Source organism: Nelusetta ayraudi, unplaced genomic scaffold (genome assembly GCF_046127955.1).
Source record: "Nelusetta ayraudi isolate G7.1 ecotype Tasmania unplaced genomic scaffold, CSIRO-AGI_Nayr_v1 ptg000021l, whole genome shotgun sequence".
Lineage (NCBI taxonomy): Eukaryota > Metazoa > Chordata > Actinopteri > Tetraodontiformes > Monacanthidae > Nelusetta > Nelusetta ayraudi.
The window spans coordinates 1,017,004-1,037,699 of NW_027466071.1; the positions used below are offsets into that span (position 1 = coordinate 1,017,004).

General features: G+C 45.2%; 1 protein-coding gene across 2 annotated transcripts in view; it reads right to left on the reverse strand.

The window, feature by feature from the left end:
- Positions 1–6,462: 6,462 nt before the first annotated feature.
- The window catches only part of kiz (kizuna centrosomal protein), a 28,849-nt gene continuing 14,615 nt past the window's right edge, over positions 6,463–20,696 (reverse strand). The window contains exons 11-15 of one of the 2 annotated variants that reach the window (XM_076027523.1): positions 20,007–20,069; positions 18,146–18,235; positions 17,047–17,116; positions 8,835–8,881; positions 6,463–6,826 (exon numbers count right to left, since the gene is read on the reverse strand). In XM_076027523.1, coding sequence (XP_075883638.1) covers positions 6,714–6,826; positions 8,835–8,881; positions 17,047–17,116; positions 18,146–18,235; positions 20,007–20,069 — 383 coding nt within the window. In that variant the 3' untranslated portion in view covers positions 6,463–6,713. Of the gene's footprint in view, positions 6,827–8,834; positions 8,882–17,046; positions 17,117–18,145; positions 18,236–18,378; positions 18,546–20,006; positions 20,070–20,696 lie in introns of those variants that run through there. The other variant, XM_076027524.1, reaches the window with a different exon arrangement.

A 20,696-nucleotide genomic window follows, 5' to 3' on the forward strand; every position in this document is an offset into this window, starting at 1 on the left:
ATGAAAGATCTGAAAGTAAGTCAGTCATATTCAGAATAAAATATTTTTGACTCAAAGGGATCTGCTGAAAACTAGGAAAGGTGTTTTGTTGGCATCCAATATATCGGCGCCTGCATGGAGAATTTGCAGAGAAAGTACTGCAGTACGTATGCCAAGCCACTAGTTGGCGGCATAATTATGCTCCATAGATGCAGCCAGGGTTAAGACTGTATACGTACATTTCAGTACTCGGGAGCAGTAAGATCAAACAACTAAGACAATGCAAGCACAACAGTTAGAGAAGCGCTTCAACACATTTGCACAGGTACTGGTACAGGTCCCCCTCCCTCAAAACTCATCAAATAAACAATGAAACAACTCCAAAACGAGCTATACATTAACTCCAATGACACATTCAGAATGGGGGTCATTTCAAAATGAATTTCAGCTACGATTTATGACCCTGGTCATCGTTTCAAATGAGAATTAGTTCTCAATTGACCTACCTGGTTGAATAAATAAATAAATCCAAAGAAACCTTTCGGTTTACGGCTGTCATATTAAAACTGAAACGATGCGAGGCCCCGATGTTACTGGGTTCCATTTTTCAACAAGCTATTCTAATGCACTCAAAACAGGAAGGACTAAGGCCGAGCTTTGTTTCCTTCTTTATTGCAGTGTTGGGGCTGAAGAGAAAAGCCGACCTATTGTGCCCCGTAACAAAGTGGCTGTGGGTTTGATCTCGCGTCCATACAGATATGCAGACGACCATGTATTATACAATCTCATATAGCAAAAAAATATAGTACGGCGAACACAATCAGGAGATGAAAGCGGTGAGGATGTGTGTAGCGGCAATCCATCTACACACACACACACACACACACAGCATCCAGCTGGGAGCTCAGCGTTTCCACGTGCAACCAATGAAATCCTCTGCGAAGCGTCGCCACAATAAGGGGTTTTTAGGCGTCCGTGCTGAACAGATTTCCACTTGGCCCTTTGTGCCGGAGAATCTCACCTGGTCTTTGGAGTGGGGGCAAAGGGGAGCAAACCTTCCTGCCCCGACTATGGAGAGACAGCCTTCCTCTGTAACACACTCTCATTCACAGACATCATTCATGTGCAAATCATCCTTGGACCCATTGTTCACCCCCTGCGCTTTTCAGATACTTGCTGAATCAAGTGATATATGTAATGACGGCGCTGCAGATATGTTCCTGAGCGAGGCGGTGGTGGTGGTGGTCGGGGAGGGGGGTGGGGATAATAAGACAGCAAACATGTTTGTCCGACAGGAATTACAGCCGACCTGTTTGGGAGAAATTCTCACAATTTGAACAGAACTTTTGTTTGTCTATTGTGTTCAGTGAGGATCGTCAGTTTGCACTCGGCTGGAGTGACCACAGAGAATGACGACTATCACTATTGCGTACCAATATAATATACAATATATTCTAGACTAATACTATTGTAAGTGCTCATGAAAGTATTTTTTATTGTAGTTGATCAATTCTCAGATGACAACGCCTGAAGACAGTCTTTAGAATCATCCTTCTGGAAGAGACAGGAGCTGTAATGGCGGATCAACTCATATTAAAAAATAAAATATTGGCAGCACGTAGGTTGCGTTTTGGATTTTCAGAAATACATCATCAAAAAAAGGTCATTTGGTTATAAAATACTAAAATTCAATTATAATCTTGATGTGTTAATATTCGTCTTTAACCCTGTACACCAGAATTTGAAAAGGTATGTGGTGTTTTGTGGAAAAGCCGGACTGAGAAGTGAAGAAGCAGACTGAAATCGAAGCTAGAAGAGCTCCATTCATCTGCTGCGGTGTTGCTGCGGTGTTGCTGTACACCTGAGAGAGATGCTGAGGTCCAAGTGTTTTGCCAAGTTTACGGTCAGGCGTTTGGTTAGACTTGCAGTCGGTGGAGATTCGCTTGCAAAGCTACAAAACTTGAGTGTTGCATGAAACAACGGCAACAAAACATTAAAAAAAAAAAAAAAAATCTATTTACACATTTCAGGAAAGTTGCAGTTGATTAACCCAGTTTAATGCGACTTCAGCCGGCGCTCGCAGGCAGCAGATGAATTCTTGATGTAACAATGAGGCATGACACACGCACCGGGAACCTTGGAGACGCGGTTCAATTAGGCTTTGAATCGCTGAATAACCGAGCCGTTTTGTTTTAACATTCAAGGACACAATCGCAAATCCCCGCCAGAGTAAACATTCTTTTTTATTTTTTTATTTTTTTAACCAACAACTCTGCTGATCAGTGAAAAAGATTGGTTAACTCTTTGTGACGGTCCGATCTCTTTGGAAATCAAAAGCACAGCCCTTTGTCTCTGCAGCTCACATACCAAAGACGTTGCAGAGGAGGCCACATCAGAATGAATGAATATTTAATTGAGGCCTATTGAGGAAGAAGATCAAAATGACCTTGCTCCAAATGATTATTCACTGATAAAAATAAAAGTAGGCTACAGGGGAAGAATGGAAAGGCACACACTCGAGAGCCTCAGTTTGTCCAGCCGGCAAGAATATATTACAAGAAAACATGCGAGGACAAAACCACGGCGCGGCTCATTAATGTGTTTAACTTTCCCACTTGCTTTCATCTCCCCCGCGCTCCCTCCAACACACTCGCCGCTAACATTAATTCCCCATTTGAACCGACGGCACTCTTTGCGGCAACGCTGCAGTGGTTTCAGCGACACACCGAACGGGAGAGGATCAGCCGCTGTTAGACAATTATTCCTGATTTATTTACGATTATCTGTCCATGAAATCTAATTTCGTGGAGGGATAAATGCACTCTCTCTCTCGCTCTCTCTCTCTCTCTCACCCTCGCTCTAATGTGCAGTCGCTCTCTCTCTCTCTCACTCTCTCTCTCTCTCTCTCTCTCTCATATTGGTAACCACAAGTGTCTTGGACGAAATGCAAAGCGCCGATGAAAGAACAGTGACCCTTTCTTATTGGAAGTTGTCCGGACAAAAGACAGGTCAATCTGGCTTGTGAGGGAGCAGGACCCTCCCTCCCTCTCAACTCTGCAGACACTCACAGCGAGCTATTGGGCGAGGAGGAGAGGAGGAGAGGAGGAGAGGAGGAGGGGTATGGAGGGGAAGTGGGGAGAGGGTTGAATTGATGGGGACTCAACATGAATGGCTTTAAGCTCAGTACTTGGTAGCATGCCAGGCTGAAAGGGAAAGGTTTCCATATTTCGTTTAAAACAATAATAATAATAATAAAAAAAAAGAGCTCACATTCTGAGGTAAATTTGGAGCTAACTGGAAACTCTGCACGTCGGGTCCGCAACAGTTCAGGATCTGCAGAGAGCTAACATGCATATACACATCCAATTAAGTGCCAACAGGACTAAAGCATCTCTTCTTCAGGGCAATTCTGACCTAACTGGAATCAGTCTTTAAAAAACAAAGCAAATTAAATGTAGCAAATTTTAAAAACGCTCATTCACCTTTTGTGCGACGAGCAACAAATCACTCAGCTTCCTTGTTGTTACCGACAACAGAACCCCTTTAAAACAGCGTCATTGTTTACTGTAAGAACAACTGTAATCTATTGACAGACCTTTTGTCCATGGCACAACCAAACAAGTCATGTCATGGCACTTGTAAAAGAAGGTCTAGGCCACCCTGCTTATTATGAACCTCTTATTAGTAATAACTTAGAAGTGCAAGTTCCAAAAAAACAAAAAAACAAAAAAATCCATCAATCAATCAATTGAAAATAACAAAATGTGCGTAATTACACGTGATATCATTTAGTTTAGTTTAATATAAATCTGATCTGATCTAATCTAATCTAAACTGCCCATTATGAGGCCATACAAGACTGGCTGTCTTTCCAGTTCTGAAAATACTTTATACTTTGTAAACTTTATGTTTCTTCACTTTTGAATTTTCATGGTATTTCTTTTATATGTATTATGACTTTGTCTCGTGCTTGTGTGTAGCGAAGTCAATACATCCTGAACACAAGTGAAAAGTCAAATGTCATTCTAGATATACAATACATATTTGCCTTGATTTACAAGCCAGTAGACCTGCCCGTTTATATTAATTTTATCATTTTAAAATTGAAAGGACAGACCAAGAACTCCAGATGCGATAGGGTTACGTTTCTCAACAAGCTATTCTAATGCATTTAAAGGGGAATTATGCGGTCCGTCTCCTCTTTGCTGTTTCTGCTTATAGAACTATCCCTATACTTTAGCAGTGCGTCACAGCCTAAAAAAAAATCAAAATCAAAATCAACAAAAACAGCTACCACCCCTGCCTCCCCCCCAGCAGACACGTGAGCATTTATTTTCATCGAAGTTGTCTAACAACGTGGCTAACATTATATATGCTGTTATGAAGTGTGTATTAGACATATAACCAGTGCGTGAAGGTCAGGGTGCAACATCAACAGGTTAGGCTAGAATGCGAACTATGTGCCTATATGTAGCACAGCTGCTTGCAGCAGCCTTCTATTACACATCGCATGAAAGGGTGTATGGGCAATCAATGAATGGTTCACAGCGGGGCACGTGTGCAGCATGCTTCCAACCGACGTGACTGCGCACACTGTTGTTATGCTCAGATTTCACTAGAATTGCTTTTCTCATCTGCCACTGAAGGCTAAACGAGTTAGCGAACAAAACATCATTTGCGATTGTCACCGATCCCGTCGGAAGCTGATGACGAGCGAGAGGCTGTTGCTGCTGTTAGCGCACGTGGCTGCAATCGTGCCGTAAATTTAAGTGCGGCAGTTTGCAAAAAAAAAAGAAAAAAGAAAAAAGAAAAAAGAAAAAGAAAAACCCTCAATCTGACTGAGCTTCACACAGATGTGTCATTTCTGAACTTATTGTCATATAAAACGAAAAAGGTGATCGCAAGGACAAAGAATTGAAAATGGTGGTACTTGTCGTGGGAACCTTGAGGCTTCACTCAATGGAAACAAAAACGGTAAAGCTTGAGTCTGAGTTGTTCCACTTGGCTTTTACCTTTTCAAATGTACTGTGTTATTCATTTTCATATCTGCATTTTTCATTTTTTTGGACTTTCGGGCCAATGAACACGTGACGGGGGGGTGTGGCTATTAGCAGAAGAGACGTTTTTTGTCCCTCAAAGGGGCTGACTGACTTCCAGAGCTGCTTGTTTTTCGCTAGCACAATCTGGAAAGTGGGAAAGGCAAAATAAAGTAAAGGGCTTTTTCTCATTTCAGGGGAGTTCACGGAGCATATTTCTGAAATCACAAAGAGAAAGAGGAAAAGGAAATCTTTTTAAAAGGTTGTTTTTTTTTAAATCTTTTAATCTAATTCTAGAGACGCAATTGTATGAAGACACCAACCAAATCCATCAGTACTCAAGTTGGATCACTTTCAAACAACACCAAGCCCTTGAACGTAAACCCGATAGTCGCACAGTGTCAACCAGCACGTTCTTCTACACCACAAACGGAGGATAAGAAAATTAAAAAAAAACCTCTTCCGCCCACGCCAGGCGGACTACACAACTAGTCTCATCAATGCCTTCCCAATGAATCAGACAAGGTAATTTCTTTTACTACCAAAAGGAAAAAAAAATGTTATTGTGTGCGTACATAGCAGTACAATATAACGCCACTTCCACCGCAAGCTATCTGTCACACACAAGTATCTGTTGACATGCTCCTTAACATGGATATTATGTTAGGGAGCCTTTTAGCAAACTCCAAATTATTCTGCCACCGTCCCTTTTCTGCGGTGGGTCAGGGCTGTCTGAAGCCATTACTGGTAATGAATGTGGAGTCCTACTTTAAAAGGTTCAGCCATGTAAAGTCATCTAAAGCTGACTAATGGAATCCTGCTGACACCGGATGCCGTCTTTTTTTTTCCTTTTTCTTTTTTTTCAACCCCAAACCCGGAATGGCCATTTTGGAAATTTACGCTGCGGCCATAATGAACTATAAATGCAAACTTGGGAATATGGCCTCCCACACAATGGCTCAGAGTTATTTATAGAGTCGCGGCGAAATTCATAAATTGCCGAATGGCCGCCGCTTGGTTTCAGCTCCGTGCCGCTCATTTGCACAATAATGTGGCAGGACGGCGACGCGCCTCTTTTGTGTTTCTGGAGCGGCGTCGTTAAAGAAACAAACCCGCGCAGGGGCTTCGCCAGGAGGCTCCGGGGGAAAAATATCGGGAGTTTGTCGGCGCTGGAACACTTTGGTGCCCTGGGAGATGGGCCTCTTCAGCGGGTTCACAGGTCGCGCAGCGGCGTGCAGAGTGGCCATTGTGCTTTGTCATTTCATAGGTGACTCACATCATTACACTCGAGCGTGCTGGAGGCAGAGCACTCGGAGATGCTTGCGGCATTCAAAATGCATGATTTTCAGCCTAGTGCAAACAAATCGCTTTAAAAGATCAGTTTAATCTATTTCGAGCTGTTATTATGAGCCGGGAGAGTTGTTCAGATAAAGAGACTGAAGCAGGGTTAACATCAGAGTGTTGGACAACTCTTCACGTACTTTACCCAGCGTGAGAGCTGTCAACTTTATTATTTGTTTTTGCGATACAGTGCGCACAGGCTTTACAATGCAGACCACTAAAGTAATGGTCACGGGGTGAATTACTGCGAGCTCAAACTGCCTGATATTTTTCAGTGATATAATGTAGTGCTTTTTAACCAAAAAAAAAAAAAAAAAAAAAGTATCTGTAGTGGTGGTTGAAAAAAAAAAAAAAAAATCAGTCGGCGAAGTCATCGAAGTCATCGAAGTCATCTGCGTTTGTGCTGAGAGGTTGAGGACGTAAGGCTGCTTCAATGTCTGAGTTGCTTTCATCGGAGTCGCACAGGAAAGCTGCGGAGAAAAAAAAAAAGGAAAAAAAAAAGACGAAAAAAGCAGTGAAGAAAAACAAGATCGCATAATGAGAGCAGAATGTTTACCCTTCCCAGGTTCAGGGGAAACGTGACCCTTTGCATTGTGCGCATAATTTCTTTACACAGCCTCTTAAAACGAAAGCCGCGCTCTGAATGCGACGCGACTTACCTTGAGTTTTGATTTAGGCATTCAAATTTTTTTTTTTTTCTTTTACGTGCAGCCGTGACTTTATGGTCTAATAAGCCGGCTTGTTCACTCGGGGGCGAAACATCGCAGCACGGCCGATCTGATCTCAGCTGGACAAACCTGAATCCACATAATCCAGAGAATCTGAATATCATCATCATCAATATGCATATTCCACTCCAGTGTTTGTGCTGAAGTGTGGATATGCTGTGTGGCAACGTGAGACTGATGGTCCAAGATTAGCTTAGCAGGTGGCTAACTCAATATAACCTACACTACCAGTCAAAAGTTTGGACTCACCCTATGGATTTAATGTCTTTTCTTTCATTCTCATGACTATTGACATTGCAACTTCTCACTGAAGGCATCAAAACTACGTATGAACACACATGGAATTATGTAGGAAACAATAAAAGTGTAAAAATAACTCAAACATGTTTCACATTTAAAATACAAAACTTTAAAATAGCCACGTTTCATAAAAAGCATATTACAGTTATTCAACGTGTTTTTATTTGTTGCAGGATTAAATATATCCTGTTCATATCTTTGATGTCTTCTGCAGTGTAGAAAGTTGTAAAGATGAAAAAAAAAGATAATTGCATGAGAAGGTGTGTCCACACTTTTGACTGGCAGTCCATGATGAAACTTTGCTCTTGGACTTCCAGCAGTTTTGACGTGAATTGATTGTTAAGCTGCGTTTTTAATAAGAAGTGCCATGATGTTTATACACTTCAGCTCTGTATTTACTGTTGCTGCGGAACCCTTCACACAACAAAAAGTAAGAATCATAACATTTCTGAGAACAAAGACACATATATCGACTCTGGTGCCGGTATTAATCGGTCCCTCTTTAGCTCAAAGGGCTAAAGAAAAAAAAAGGTTTGAACTAGAGACAGATTCACCTGCCTGCACATCAACTACTTTCTACACTGTAGATACTGTACATACTGAAGACATCAAATATATGACCAAGATATGTGGATTCATGTTGCAAAAAAGTTAAATACCTCTATATGTTGTTACATATATTTTATATGAAGGGTGGCGATTCTAGATCATCTAAAATATAAACCTTGTTTGAGTTATTTCACACTTTTTTCGTTTAATACATATTCCATATGTGTTCACGCATAGTTTTGATGCCTCGAAGTGACAATCTACAATGTAAACAGTCATGAAAATGAAAGAAAAACCATGACATCAGAAGTATGCGTCCAAACGTTTAACTGGTAGTGTGAAGTACAGTGCATTGCAAAAAACGCTGTTCTCATACGTGTTGTTATTTGACAATGTTTTATGTCAACCTTTTAAAGAAATGCAGAATAATTGTTGGGAGTTTACCAAATAGCAAAAAACAAACAAATAACATGGCATTGGCATTGTGTTTCCACTATCCTGCCATCTGAATCGCTGGAGTTTCATGTGGACATTAAGTCAGAAACTTCCTGCTATGACTCGCTGTCTGTTATGGGTGAGTATTCTGAAACATATCTACACTTCTTGTTGCAATGGTAACATCAGAGCCTGAAGTCAGGCGACGGCACACACCAAAGCGCTGCAGAACCTGGATGTTGCATGAAGGCCGTTTCATTGCCCCTTAAAAGGCAGAGCTGCATTGACTGACTTGATAAAACGGCTGTTGTTCTCGTCAAAGCTTCACGCCTCGCAACGTCAGTCAGTATTCAGTTGGGAACCTTTCAAAAACTCCGCCGCTTCTCTTCCGTTTTGTTTTGTTTCCTTGTGTTTTTTTTTTACCGCGGCACCGAGCGCTGAATGCGGACCTTGTGTCTGCACTCACCTTTCGACTGCGGAGCAGAATGACTCCTGGAGGAAGCTGCGTTTGTCCTGGAAACACAAAAGGCAAATCGTCAGCCTTGCAAACTTACTGCCACGGCACATTTTTATTGAGAATGCCGCCACTGATGCCCACCTATAAAAAGAATATATTTTTTTAAATAAGTGAAGGCATCGGGACGGCTCATGGAAGTTTCTTGACACCTGCTGCTCCAGTTGCCCCCCCCCCCCTCCCTCAGGAAAAATAAAAACCACTTCCACAGGACTCCTTTGGTCAAACACCTCGTCCATACGCCGGGTTTCCAGGTTCCCATAGCTCCGGTGATATCGCTATGGAAATGTGTGACTTCCGAAAAGGCTTTGATCTGCCTCAATGCATATGCAATAAGCCCCCCCCCCCCCCCCCCAGTCCACTTTTAAAGGCCTCCTCTTTAATTTACATCATCACAGGGTCCCATTCAAGCCCCACAATATAGCCTCATCATCTCCCAGGTTTTGCATGCACATCCATATGGCTTATTTGTTAAGACCCTCTATATCGAAACCACGCTGCTGCTTTTCTTGGGGAGGCGGGAAAAAGAAGAAGAGAGGAGGTAAAGAAAAAGAGTTTGAAGCAGATGAGCTCTGAATCGAGCAGGGTGTGTGTGTGTGTGTGTGTGTGTGTAGCTGTTGTGTGGCGTGTTCCTCCATCTGTGTCAATTCCGACCCCTGACCCCTCTGATTGCCATCCTCTCAATCACCCTCATCTTCTCATCTCTTCGCTGCAGCAAAAAAAAAAAAGAAAGAAGAAGAGTCTGGGCGCATGTGCGTGTACATGGAGTGTATGGAGCAAATGAGGCCTGGCTGCGTTCCAATTGCCATCTCCTAAACTATATATCGCCGCGCCGCCGCCACTTGAGGCAGAATGGGAAGGAGGAAGAGGACGTTGCGCCGCCGTGGTTTCCTTGTCGCCGAGAACAGATTGCCCGCCGCCAGAAGCAATATACCTTACACGCCGGAATAATCACCCACCCCTCCCCTCACAACACCCTGCCCCCCCCCCCTCCCCCCGAGCGGCTGTAACCTCTATATTCACACAGCGGAAGACTTCCTGCAAGACACTCTGGATGCTCCTCCATGCTGTTGGTGAAACTCGCCGGACGCCAGGCGATTAAAATGCGAACAAATCGGTGTGGAGGCGGAGCGAGATGAGCGGCGCTGGAAATGAAAAAAATAATAACAAGGGAGTGACAGAGAGGGGTGGGGGTGCTGCAAGGTGATGCTAGGTATGGGCAAACTACGGCCCGGGGGCCATATGCGGCCCGTTAAGCTTTTTAATACAGCCTGCCGAACTTGCCGAAATTATATGAATAGTCAGTAGGTAAAAAATAGCTGCGATTCATCCACAGTTGTCAGTGTTTTAAGAGTCCTTTCAATTAAGAGCTAAACACCGTGGGACACTGATTTTGTTTTGACTTTGTTTTTGTTACTTTTTCAATAGACATTGAAGCACAGGTTGTTGTTTTTTACATATCCCATGATATACGTATTCCTCCTATGAGGTGGCTCAGCAAAACACTCCATCCATCTGCTGCTGCTGCTCCGGCCCCTCTGTCAAATTCTAGAACCCATTGTGGCCCCACCCGTCAGAAAGTTTGCCCCCCCCACCCTTCTAGCTCGCAGGTCTGCTTGGAAATGCATCATGGGAAATCAATGCTGATGATTTACCCCCAAGTTTTCCATTCAAACTCATGAGAGCAGCTGGTCTTTGTCCTGAAGATGGCAGAATACAGCAATCAAATTTTCTCTACGGCAATTTGGGGGTAGGAGGCTGTAAGCATGAGATATGGTCAGAATACACAGTGAGCTGCTTCATCATGAAAAGTGTTTTCGGGTCGATCCTGAAACAGAGACGTAACGTATCAAGGTGACAATGTCTGACCAGAACTGTTTCCAAAAAAGTGAAAAGAAGTAACTGACGACTTGTCCAGGGTGTCGCCCTGCCTTCACCCTATGACAGCTGGGAGAGGCTCCAGCTGACCCCCGTGAAACCTGAGCTCAGGAAGAAGAGGGTAACATAATGGATGGATGGATGAAAGTAAGTGGGTAAAAAACTATTATGAAACAAAATCAACGTACACTTACATTCTGGTCTTGTTCTTTTGCTTCTCTGATTGTCTGAAATATAGGACACCATTGACCAAAATATAATGGTGATGATAATAGGGCTATTATGGTTCTGAATAATAATGGGTTTGCTTTAGATCATCCCTAAATACTGTTTCCCCCTCAGGACAAAGAATCCTAATCCGATGCCTGTATGACAATCAACAGATTAGCAACAAAGATCCTGTTGTAGCCATTTTTTTTTTTTGCCGCCATACGCAGCTCGAAACAAGTGTTTTTTTGCTAAGCCAGCGATGATGTGATCCTGTCTTTAAAGGGGGTGGGGGGTTTGTTGTTTTTTTTCTTTAGGAAGGAAGGTGAAACTCAATGTATTTATGCCAACAACGAAAAAGAATCAGCAATAGGAGTGGCGTCTGCTCCCTGTGAGTGTCCTGTATCCATATCCAGCTTTACAGACACACGCATAAGAGATAAAGCGCAGATGCTGATGCGCGGCCATTTGCGGCGTGCGCGGCCTGGACCCATCCGGCAGCCGGGAAGGAAAAACACAGCAATAGCAGCCCATCCGATTAATTCCGCTACTTTGTCACAATAATAGCTGTTGCGAAGAGTAAATTAGGCTTTTCTTCCCCTGAACTTCCCCCCGGGATGGGAATGTTCTATCAGCTGTTCCACTTCAGCGAGGGACAGGACTGATTTCAAGACGGGGCTATTACCGCCGAGAGCCCGGTCTGGATGTGACCCCGCCAATCTAATATTCCGTTTCCATAAACATTTATGCCAGTTCATCTTGTGCAGAGTTCCCCCTTAATTGAGGCAATGATCTGAATATGTAAGACGGGCCCGGCCGGCGTTTCACAAGCTCTGCTAGACAGAGGTGAGCGTAATGTGTAAAATGATGCAAATTGCACCTATTGTGATGCCCTCTTTTTTTTTCCCCCCTCCCATAATGCCTCACTCTATTCTTCCGCCGGCCCTATACACTTGTTACGTATGGTTGTTTATCTGCCGCCTAAACGGTTGCGGTTTGGGCTCCCAAACGCTTCCGAATGACACTTTTGTGCAATGACGAAAGGGCGTTTAGAGAAAAATGGTTTTTATATCTGTTCTCCGTGAATCCCCACCACCACCACCACCACCCCTCCAATTCAAACCCGTGTTGTTTTCCAGTTTACGGCGCAACCAAAGCATGTCTGCATTTGGAGGATGAAGAAATTGGAAGTGTGCAGGCGAACCTGCAGCTACACATTGCTTTCTAAATAGGTCCAATCAGAGAGAACTGTTTCCTTTGCCAGTTCAAAGCAAACTGTGCATATTGAATAATGATGAGTGCAAACTTAAAGAGATAAAGGTTAAAGGTTCATATTATGGGAGAAACAGAATTCTAAATAAAGGGGAAAAAAAGCCTGTTTGGGAAGTTCCTGAATGCACCGTTCAGTTCATCTTTTACAATCCTTCAATAGGCCTCTTGTATGTGAAAGAAAGTTTAAAAAGAAAACATAACTAATGCACCATCATTGCACTTGTATATTTAAAAAATAGAATACTGTGTATTGATTTGTCATCAAACCAAAAAATGCTGCGTAAAAGAGTTTTGGAGGACAGCAGGGGTACACAAACAAAGATGGGAATATAACAGGCTGCAGACAGACAAGGTTGCACTTTTGTATATTTATATGAGAAAAATAGCAGATTGGTTTGAAAAAAAAGGGGAACAGGGGGGTGCTGGCCATTCAAATTTAGCCGAAAATAATTCCCAACTCACACAGCAAGATGTATTTTGGAGCCACTGGAGAGAGAGAGAGAGAGAGAGAGTGAGAGAGAGAGAGTGTGTGTGTGTGTGTGTGTGAGAGAGAGAGAGAGAGAGGGAGGGAGAGAGAGAGAGAGAGAGAGAGAGAGGGAGAGAGATGTGACTGTCTGTCTGTCTGTCCCACACTCACATTAGTGAATGTGAGGACCAGCAGAGGGAATAATGCTTAGCAAGCACTGAATACTACCTTACACACACACACACACACACACACACACACACACACACACACACACACACACACACACACACGGCTAGAAAACTGCTTTTATTTACCCCGGCTCTTTTTTTTTTTTTTTTTTTTTAAGCTCCCGCCACCCACACACAAATGCTAATATCACAATAGCACTTTTGTGCAGCGGTGCTTGTCTAAAGGTAAAGGGAGACCCATCACCTCATCATTCCCATCAACTCCTACTCCCATCCCGGCTATGACCCCGCAGAAACATTGTTTGGGCTCCGTTTAGATGTACTCTAACAGGCCTGAATGGGTAGCAGGATATAGCCCTCGGTGGGGGGCAAACAGTGAGAGGCAAGCGTGAGTGCGCCGTGAGTGGGCACTCTCTGACGTGTGAGTGCTCTCTGCTGGCGACGAGTGAGTACTGCAAGCAGAGCAGTAGAGGGGGGGAGGGGGGAGGGGGGGGGGAGGGGAGGGGGGGAGAGGAGACGGACGGCGCCACCGGCCAGCGGCGCGCGCTCTCCTGCTCACCGCCGGTGATCCGAGTCTAGACTGACGACCGCTGGGGACGGACAATGGGCGGATCACTCGGGTCTGTGTGTGTGTGTGTGTGTGTGTGTGTGTGTGTGTGTGTGTGTGTGTGTTGTAAGGTGGATGCAGAGGCCAAATCTCTCCCTCCCCCCCCTCCCTCCTCTCTCTCTCTCTCTCTCTCTCTCTCTTTCTCTCTCTCTTTCACATGCACACAGTGAAGCAGAACATCACCCAATTGGAAGATGTTGACAAAAAAATCACCACTGCGCCTGAAACAATCAGCGCATATCTGAAGCTACGATGGATTTTCATGGAACTCACAGGGTTAAACATTGAGTACATTTTTACATCTGGCTTGGCAGGACCCTGATGTGTGCAGCCAGAGCTGGACAGTGACCCCCTCTGGCCAGAGCCTATAAATGCCACCGTTCTCTATTCCTATTCTGATCTGCAATGCAGGGGTCAGGGGGGTCAGAATGTATATTTTTCTAGATGAAACACCTTATTTGCGACTTTCAATTGGGAAATAATCGACCCCGATCGGGGCCGCGTGTTAACTTGGTGTGTTTTGGTTCCTGAAGCAGGAGGCTGGACGTCTCCCCGCCTCTTTGTCCGCTATTATAGCGTCTCTCTCTGTCTCCCCCTATCTCCCGCTTCTCTCGTCTACATCCCCTCCTCTCTCTCCCTCTCTCTCTCCTTTTTCTTAGCTCATGCCCCTCGCACCCCTCTCCATCTGCCTCCCTCACTCCCCCTCCCCCACTCCACCCAACCCAGGCAGGCTGCTGGGAGATGCACGCACACATCGCCTCCCAACAAGGGCGGAGCGATGGAGGAGAGAGAGAGAGAGAGAGAGAGAGAGAGAGGGAGAGAGAGGGAGAGAGAGAGAGAGAGAGAGAGAGAGAGAGAGACAGGGTGGTGGTGTGGTGGTGGTGGTGGGGTGAGCTTCTCATTTTGACACAGAGTGATTTGAGGTCGAATGCTTGAGCACATCCTGTTGTCCGAGGCAAAGCTGTAAACCACTAATTGTTGAGTCAAGGTTTTTGTCAAGCAGGCACTAGGCACAACAATCATCACACCAGCTGACGGCTGGAGTATTTTGTGCGTGCAAGTGTGTGTGTGTGTGTGTGTGTGTGTGTGTGTGTGTCCCTGCACTTGTGTTCAAGCAATTTTTTTTTTCCTCCTCCGGGATCAAAACCAGGGAGCAAATAAAAAGGTATTAAAAAAAAAAAACCAAAATAAAAATGAGAAAGGAGCGGCGTCTGAAATGCCTACAGTAGAAAAGGGGCGCACAATGATTCTTTGCACGGGAGGAAGCAGCGGCATGCACTTGCATACAAAGGGGAACAAGTGGTCTTTACATGGAGTGCAGCTGCTTATTAAGACTCACTCCGTCGTGCATTATTCCTTTCATCCCCACTCAACCACAAAGTGATTTTACTTTTTTGCCCCTCACAAAGACAGCAAAAGATTTGTAATAGACAAATCAGTCGCTTCCCCGCGAGTTATAATACAATAAACAGCACATTCTATGAAAGTATCCGAGTGAAAACACTGTGTGGGAGAGAGAGCGGCGGAGAAAAGAATATGAAAGACTTCAATTCTCCCCGACGCCATAATAGTGAAATGAGCACATATAAATGTGTTAAGAGTATCTCTTTGCATCTTGTATAGACTGCATGTATTTAATCTGTAAAGCTTATTAAGGCCCCTAGTCATTGCTATGCAAAGCAGCACCCAGTGCTTTTCTCTCGCCTTTCAGCCGAGTGCAGTGTTTGGCCAATAGCACTGGCCCCCCGCCTCTCATTCTGCATTCATAACATGCAACATTTGCACAATGTATCTCTCAAAGGCCCTGAATAGAAGGCCTTAATACTCATGTAAACAACTGCAAACCAATTACTTAATGAATCGGGCCCACACATAATGAGAAGCCTCACAAAGGGCTATAAATGCATTTTTTTGCACCAAAGCCTCTGCTTTAAACTACAATCCCTCCCGCTGTAGTCCGCGGCTTAACTGGCAAATCATAATTATTGTCTAAGACAACACAGAGGAAGCCATTTTTGTATTTCGAGTCCAGCGCCGTTCCCCTTTTGATGTCACTCATCAGCTCGCTGACAAAATAAAGCAAATAATTAGCAAGTAGGATGGCGAGGCGCTGTGGTGGGCGGTGGTGGTGGTGGGCGGGTGGGGGCAGGATGGAGGGGGGGGCAGAGAAGAAGAAGAAGGAGAAGAAGAAGAAGAAGAAGAAGAAGAAGAAGAAGAAGAAGAAGAAGAAGAAGGGGGGGGTGCAACAGGGTGAGACGTGCAGAGAGAAAGGCGAGAGCGCGCCACAGTGTTATGCTTGTGGTTAAGTGCAGGGCTTTTAGACCACTTGTGGAGGCAATAAAGCGCACGGAGCAGCCGCGGTAAGTGGAACGCTTAAATCTACGCGACGGACGGAAGAAAAGAAAAAGACGGGTGGTGGTGGTGGGGGAGGGGCAGGGGGGAAAGTGCGGAGTCGCCGCCCTGGCCGACGCCGTCCGGCCCCTCGTCTCGCCCCGTCTTGAGTTTTCCCCTCCTCTCCTCGGACCTTTTGTTCCAGTCGGCCACCGCCGCCGCCGCATCGGCTCATGACGGCGAGACGCAGTGGGAAATTGGTTCATGTTTATGAAAAGAGGGCGGTCACCCGAGGCTGGTGGCAGCGGCAGCAGCAGCAGCAGCAGCAGCAGCAGCAGCAGTGGCAGCCACGATATAGGACCACAATAGAGGCCGGCCCCCATTAGGCACTTCCCCCAGGCTAATAGGCAGCCTGGGCCGGGCCGGGCCGGGCCGGGCCGGGCCAGGCCAGGCTTGGGGAGAGGGGGGGATGGAGAGACTGCCACCCCCCCACCCCCCACCGCCCCTCCTTCCCTCTCCCCCTCTCCCCCTCGGTGTCAGCGTGGTGCCCCGCCGGTAATCACATGAAATCAGAGAAGATTATTCCTCATAACGTTTACCCAGCCATTACCGCAGCCAAAATGGGCCCGGCAGTGAAGAGGCGCTGCGAGGACCGAGAGGAGGGTGGGGGGTAGGGGGTGGCGTGGGGTCGCAATTGCAGATCTGATGAAGCCGTCGTCGTCGATATTCAAAATACGACGGCCATTTGTCATCAGGGTCTTCCTCTCCCCCTGATTCGAGTCGAGCCCCTGAATGTGTTTTGGAGGGTGAACAATGAAAACTCAGCGCTGGAGTGGCCGCCTTCCAGAGCCGTCGCCGTCCCCGCGCCGCTTCTTCACGCGATCTGTTTGCCTTCCGACGACGAGACTTGAGACGGCGACGCTCTTGGCCTTCTTCTTCTTCTTCTTTTTTTTTTTGATTTGATTGGCGGGAGGGGGGGAAGTAAAAAAAAAAAAAAAAAAAAAAAAAAACCCGGCTCAGCCCCATGAGCAGCCAGTGAGAGGGGCTTTCGGGGGCCCTTTTGTCTTTGTAAGCGAGTTAATGGGTGGCGGCCCCTTGATCTTATGGAAATGAACAGGGAATTATAAGAGAGGCCATGCAAATGTACATCAACCACTTTTGTGTCTGGTGGCCCATTTCCTGTGGCCCGCTGAATAATGAAAATGTTCTTACCGAGGGTAAGGGTCTTGATGTGAGGAGCGTTTGGCCCTCCCCAGGTCCTCATCACGCCAATGATTTATTCCTTAAAAGAGCAAATAGGGGCCTGATAAAGCATTTGATTTGAACACCTCATCGCGAGCTCGCCGCTGTTTGTTAGCACAGAGACTCGTCAGCCTGCCACAACATTTCACTTCCACTTCCTCAGCCTTTGGAGTGTGCACATTTTTAACCCAACTCTATATACGGCTATTCCAAATCAACCTCCGCTATCATGCGCTATTAATTTGCAATTTCATTCTTACGTTACTGCTTAAGTCCTTTTTTTTTTTTTGGTAAATACTTTCATTTGGCATCATCATTTCTGTCTCTGCTTCTTTGTCATTTCATTGCAGCGTAATCTGTCCCTGATTCTCCGGCATCATCATTTCCTTTTGCAATCGGTAAGTTTTATCTTATCCCTTCTTATTTTACCTTATCACTTTTCATCTCCTCTGTAATTACAGAGTTCTTTTTTTTCCTTTTTTTTGTGGCAAACGTTGAGACCCGCCTGGCTGGCTGCAGTTGGGGGGTGGGGGGGATCTGAAGTGTTGAGAAAGACTAGCGAGAATCTATGACAGGAAACTATTGGCAAACTATGGCCCGGGGGCCACATGCGGCCTGTTAAACTTTCCAATCCGGCCTGCCGAACTTGAAGAAATTATATTAATAGTAAGTAAGTAATAAAATAGTTGTATTTCATCCATTTTCAGTGTTTTAAGAGTCATTTCAATAAACAAAAGTACAAATTTTGTTGTAATAATTTTGTTCATTATTTAACTGACATTAAAGCACTTGTTTTCTAGATATCCATCATGTATATTTTTTTCCTCCTCTGTCAAATATTAGAACTCATTATGGCACACGAGTCAAAACATTTGCCCACCCCTGATCTACGACATGGAGATACAAAGTAAAACATATAAATAGAATAAAAAATGAAACCCAGTCCCAGCGCTGTTCTATATCCTGCAACTGTGTTGTGAGACCACATGACCGTCATCACGCAGACCAATGGTCACGCTCCAGTTATTCCAAACCCCGCCTTGATGTGAAGCAGGACAGCGTCTCTTACCTGAGAGGCCTGCGTCATCCTCCTCCTCTTCAGAGCTGGGGAGCCTTTCCTGCATGGCTGATTGTTTAAGTAACTGATATGCTTTGGTCTCTGCGTGCGCGCACACACACACACACACACACACACACACACACACACACAAGCCTGAATCACAGTCAAATATTTGCACAAAACCCAGGTTTCCAACTTTCAGAGGTTTCCGTGTTTGATGAGACAACACACTCCAGTAGCCGAGGCTTTCATCTCGCTGCCGAACGGCGGTGGCTGAGCTCAATCAGCTCGGCTGTTGATTTTTTTTAGCCTCCGGTCGGCGGGCGACGGTTTCCACGAGACGGCAATCAGCGTCTCGCGCTATCTCGCCTCCTACCCCCCTACCGACGAGCCGGTGATTGATTTTTGCCTTTTTTATTTTATTTTATTTATTTTTTTTAAAAAAACACTCATAATTACTTGTGGCACGCCAAAGTAGGTATCATATTTGAAAGGAGCGCGGCAGAGAGAGCGGCGGCGAAAAAAACCAGCGGAGCAGAAGCACATAATAAATGGGCTGTCGTCTCAATGATATCGCTCAGGCACGCTTCCCAAATCAAGGCACATAGCCAGCTTCTTCTTTTTTTTTTACTTTTTTCTTTTCTTTTCTTTTCTTTTTTTTAATAAAACACCACGTCCCAACACTTGTGAGGGGTGTTTCATAAAATGAAGTAGCACTTTAAATCATGTTAGTGCACTACCCCTGGAACACATATTCACACTCACATTCTATACAGTTGCAGGTTTAAGTTGAACTTTCATCAGGATCCCCATTAGCGAGGCAACACCAGCCGTTCTTCCTGGGCTCCTTGTACGGTGGTGGGAAGTAAAGTTTTCTTGAACAATCTCAAATCACCTTCACAGAGTTTTTTTTTTGCAAAAAAAACAAAAAAAACAAAACAAAACAAAAAGATGTGGCTGTACCAAGAAGGAAACAAATGATGCGATTGAAACATCCAGTTTGGACCTGGAAAGAACAGTGCACGTGCAGACGGGGGCACGTGGGTTGTGGGTGACCAAACTAAAGGAAATTGCACTTGGGGAGATTTAAGAGTGATTCTTAATGCAATTTATCACAAATGCACGGGGTGTCCAAATATTTCTTTCCGCCACCGTATCACAGTACAAACCCTTTCCTGGAGAACAAAAAAAATCTTCCTCCTTGTTGCTAGCCGTGTGTATGTGTGTGTGTGTGTGTGTGTGTGTGTGTGTGTGTGTGTGTGTGTGTGTGTTTTCGGGGCAAGTAGGGGGTGTTTGGGAGGTACGGCTCTTTTGATTAAGTGCAGCGATTGGAAGCTGGATTCTTTTTGCTGGCCGGGCACCGCAGGGGATGCTGACACATGAAACAAGCAGTAGGAAATCTGATAGCTGAGGGCAATACAAGACTGCTTTACATTTCAGAGGTGCAGCTTAGGGGACGGGTGCACCGACTGCTTCCAGGATGCCTTTACATCTAGTATTTTTTTCAAGTTGGCGGCCTCGCCCGGGCATTGTTTAGAGGATAATGAGAAGCGGGGCCACGGATCTCTCGCACCTCGCCACCTCGGCGTCCGGACAATTAAAGCAGCCACATTATGCCGGGGCCAGTGAATTATCACTTTTGCCGGAACGCCTCAGACGGGGCTGAAAACGCAGCGAGGGTTTTGTTTTCTCCGAGATAATTAGAGGGAACTAGCGCGGGCTCTTCAGGTAGGGCTTTGACCCCGGGTTCACCTTGATCATCCGGCCTCAGCCGTGGCGCAAAAGAGCCCATTATTCACCGCAGTGGGAAGAAAACAAACCACAACATAAGGACAGTGAGAATGCAGGGGCACCAGTGATGCCTTTTTACCTCTAATAGGAACACTTTCCACAGGGCTTTCGTCCTGGCTGTCCTCTTCACTACTTTGTAGTTCTGTAAGAAAAGGGAAGGACATAGTGAGAAGCAGTGGCAGGGAGGAAGGGAGTTTAGGGAGAGAAACGGGAACGGGGGTCTTTTCTTAGTTCTGAATAGAAGCAGGGGGAGAACTGCTGTGAGGGATTTATACATTTATATAACTGTATAAAAAAGACAGAGATAGAAAAAAAGCTTCATGCTGAAACAGATTTCCTTCTTTGGCTGGAAAGTTTTTACATCTTTGCAAGAGTTGCTGTGTAGAAAGAAAGAAAAGTCCAACATGGATTATATAATAATAATGGTGGTTATATAAATAAAAAATGTAGTCAGTAGCCATTAACCATTTGCGATAGAGAAAAAACAAACAGTAGACTATAAGCAGGGCCACTTCTACTGGGCGACCACGTAATCTCAACATTCAAACACAGACTCATTTTCTATAACAACGTCGTCAGTGTCGTTGACAGCTGCACAGACAGAGAAAAAGGGAAGCAGCAAAGTCGAGTCAGCATCAGGCCACTCTGTTCGCTCTTAATGACCTGGTGGGAGAACCAGGACGAAGTGGTTGACGGTGCAATGGGAGGCTAAATGACTCTAGCAAGATTTAAATGAGATGTCTGCAAGCATTCTCACTGTTTCCCAGCC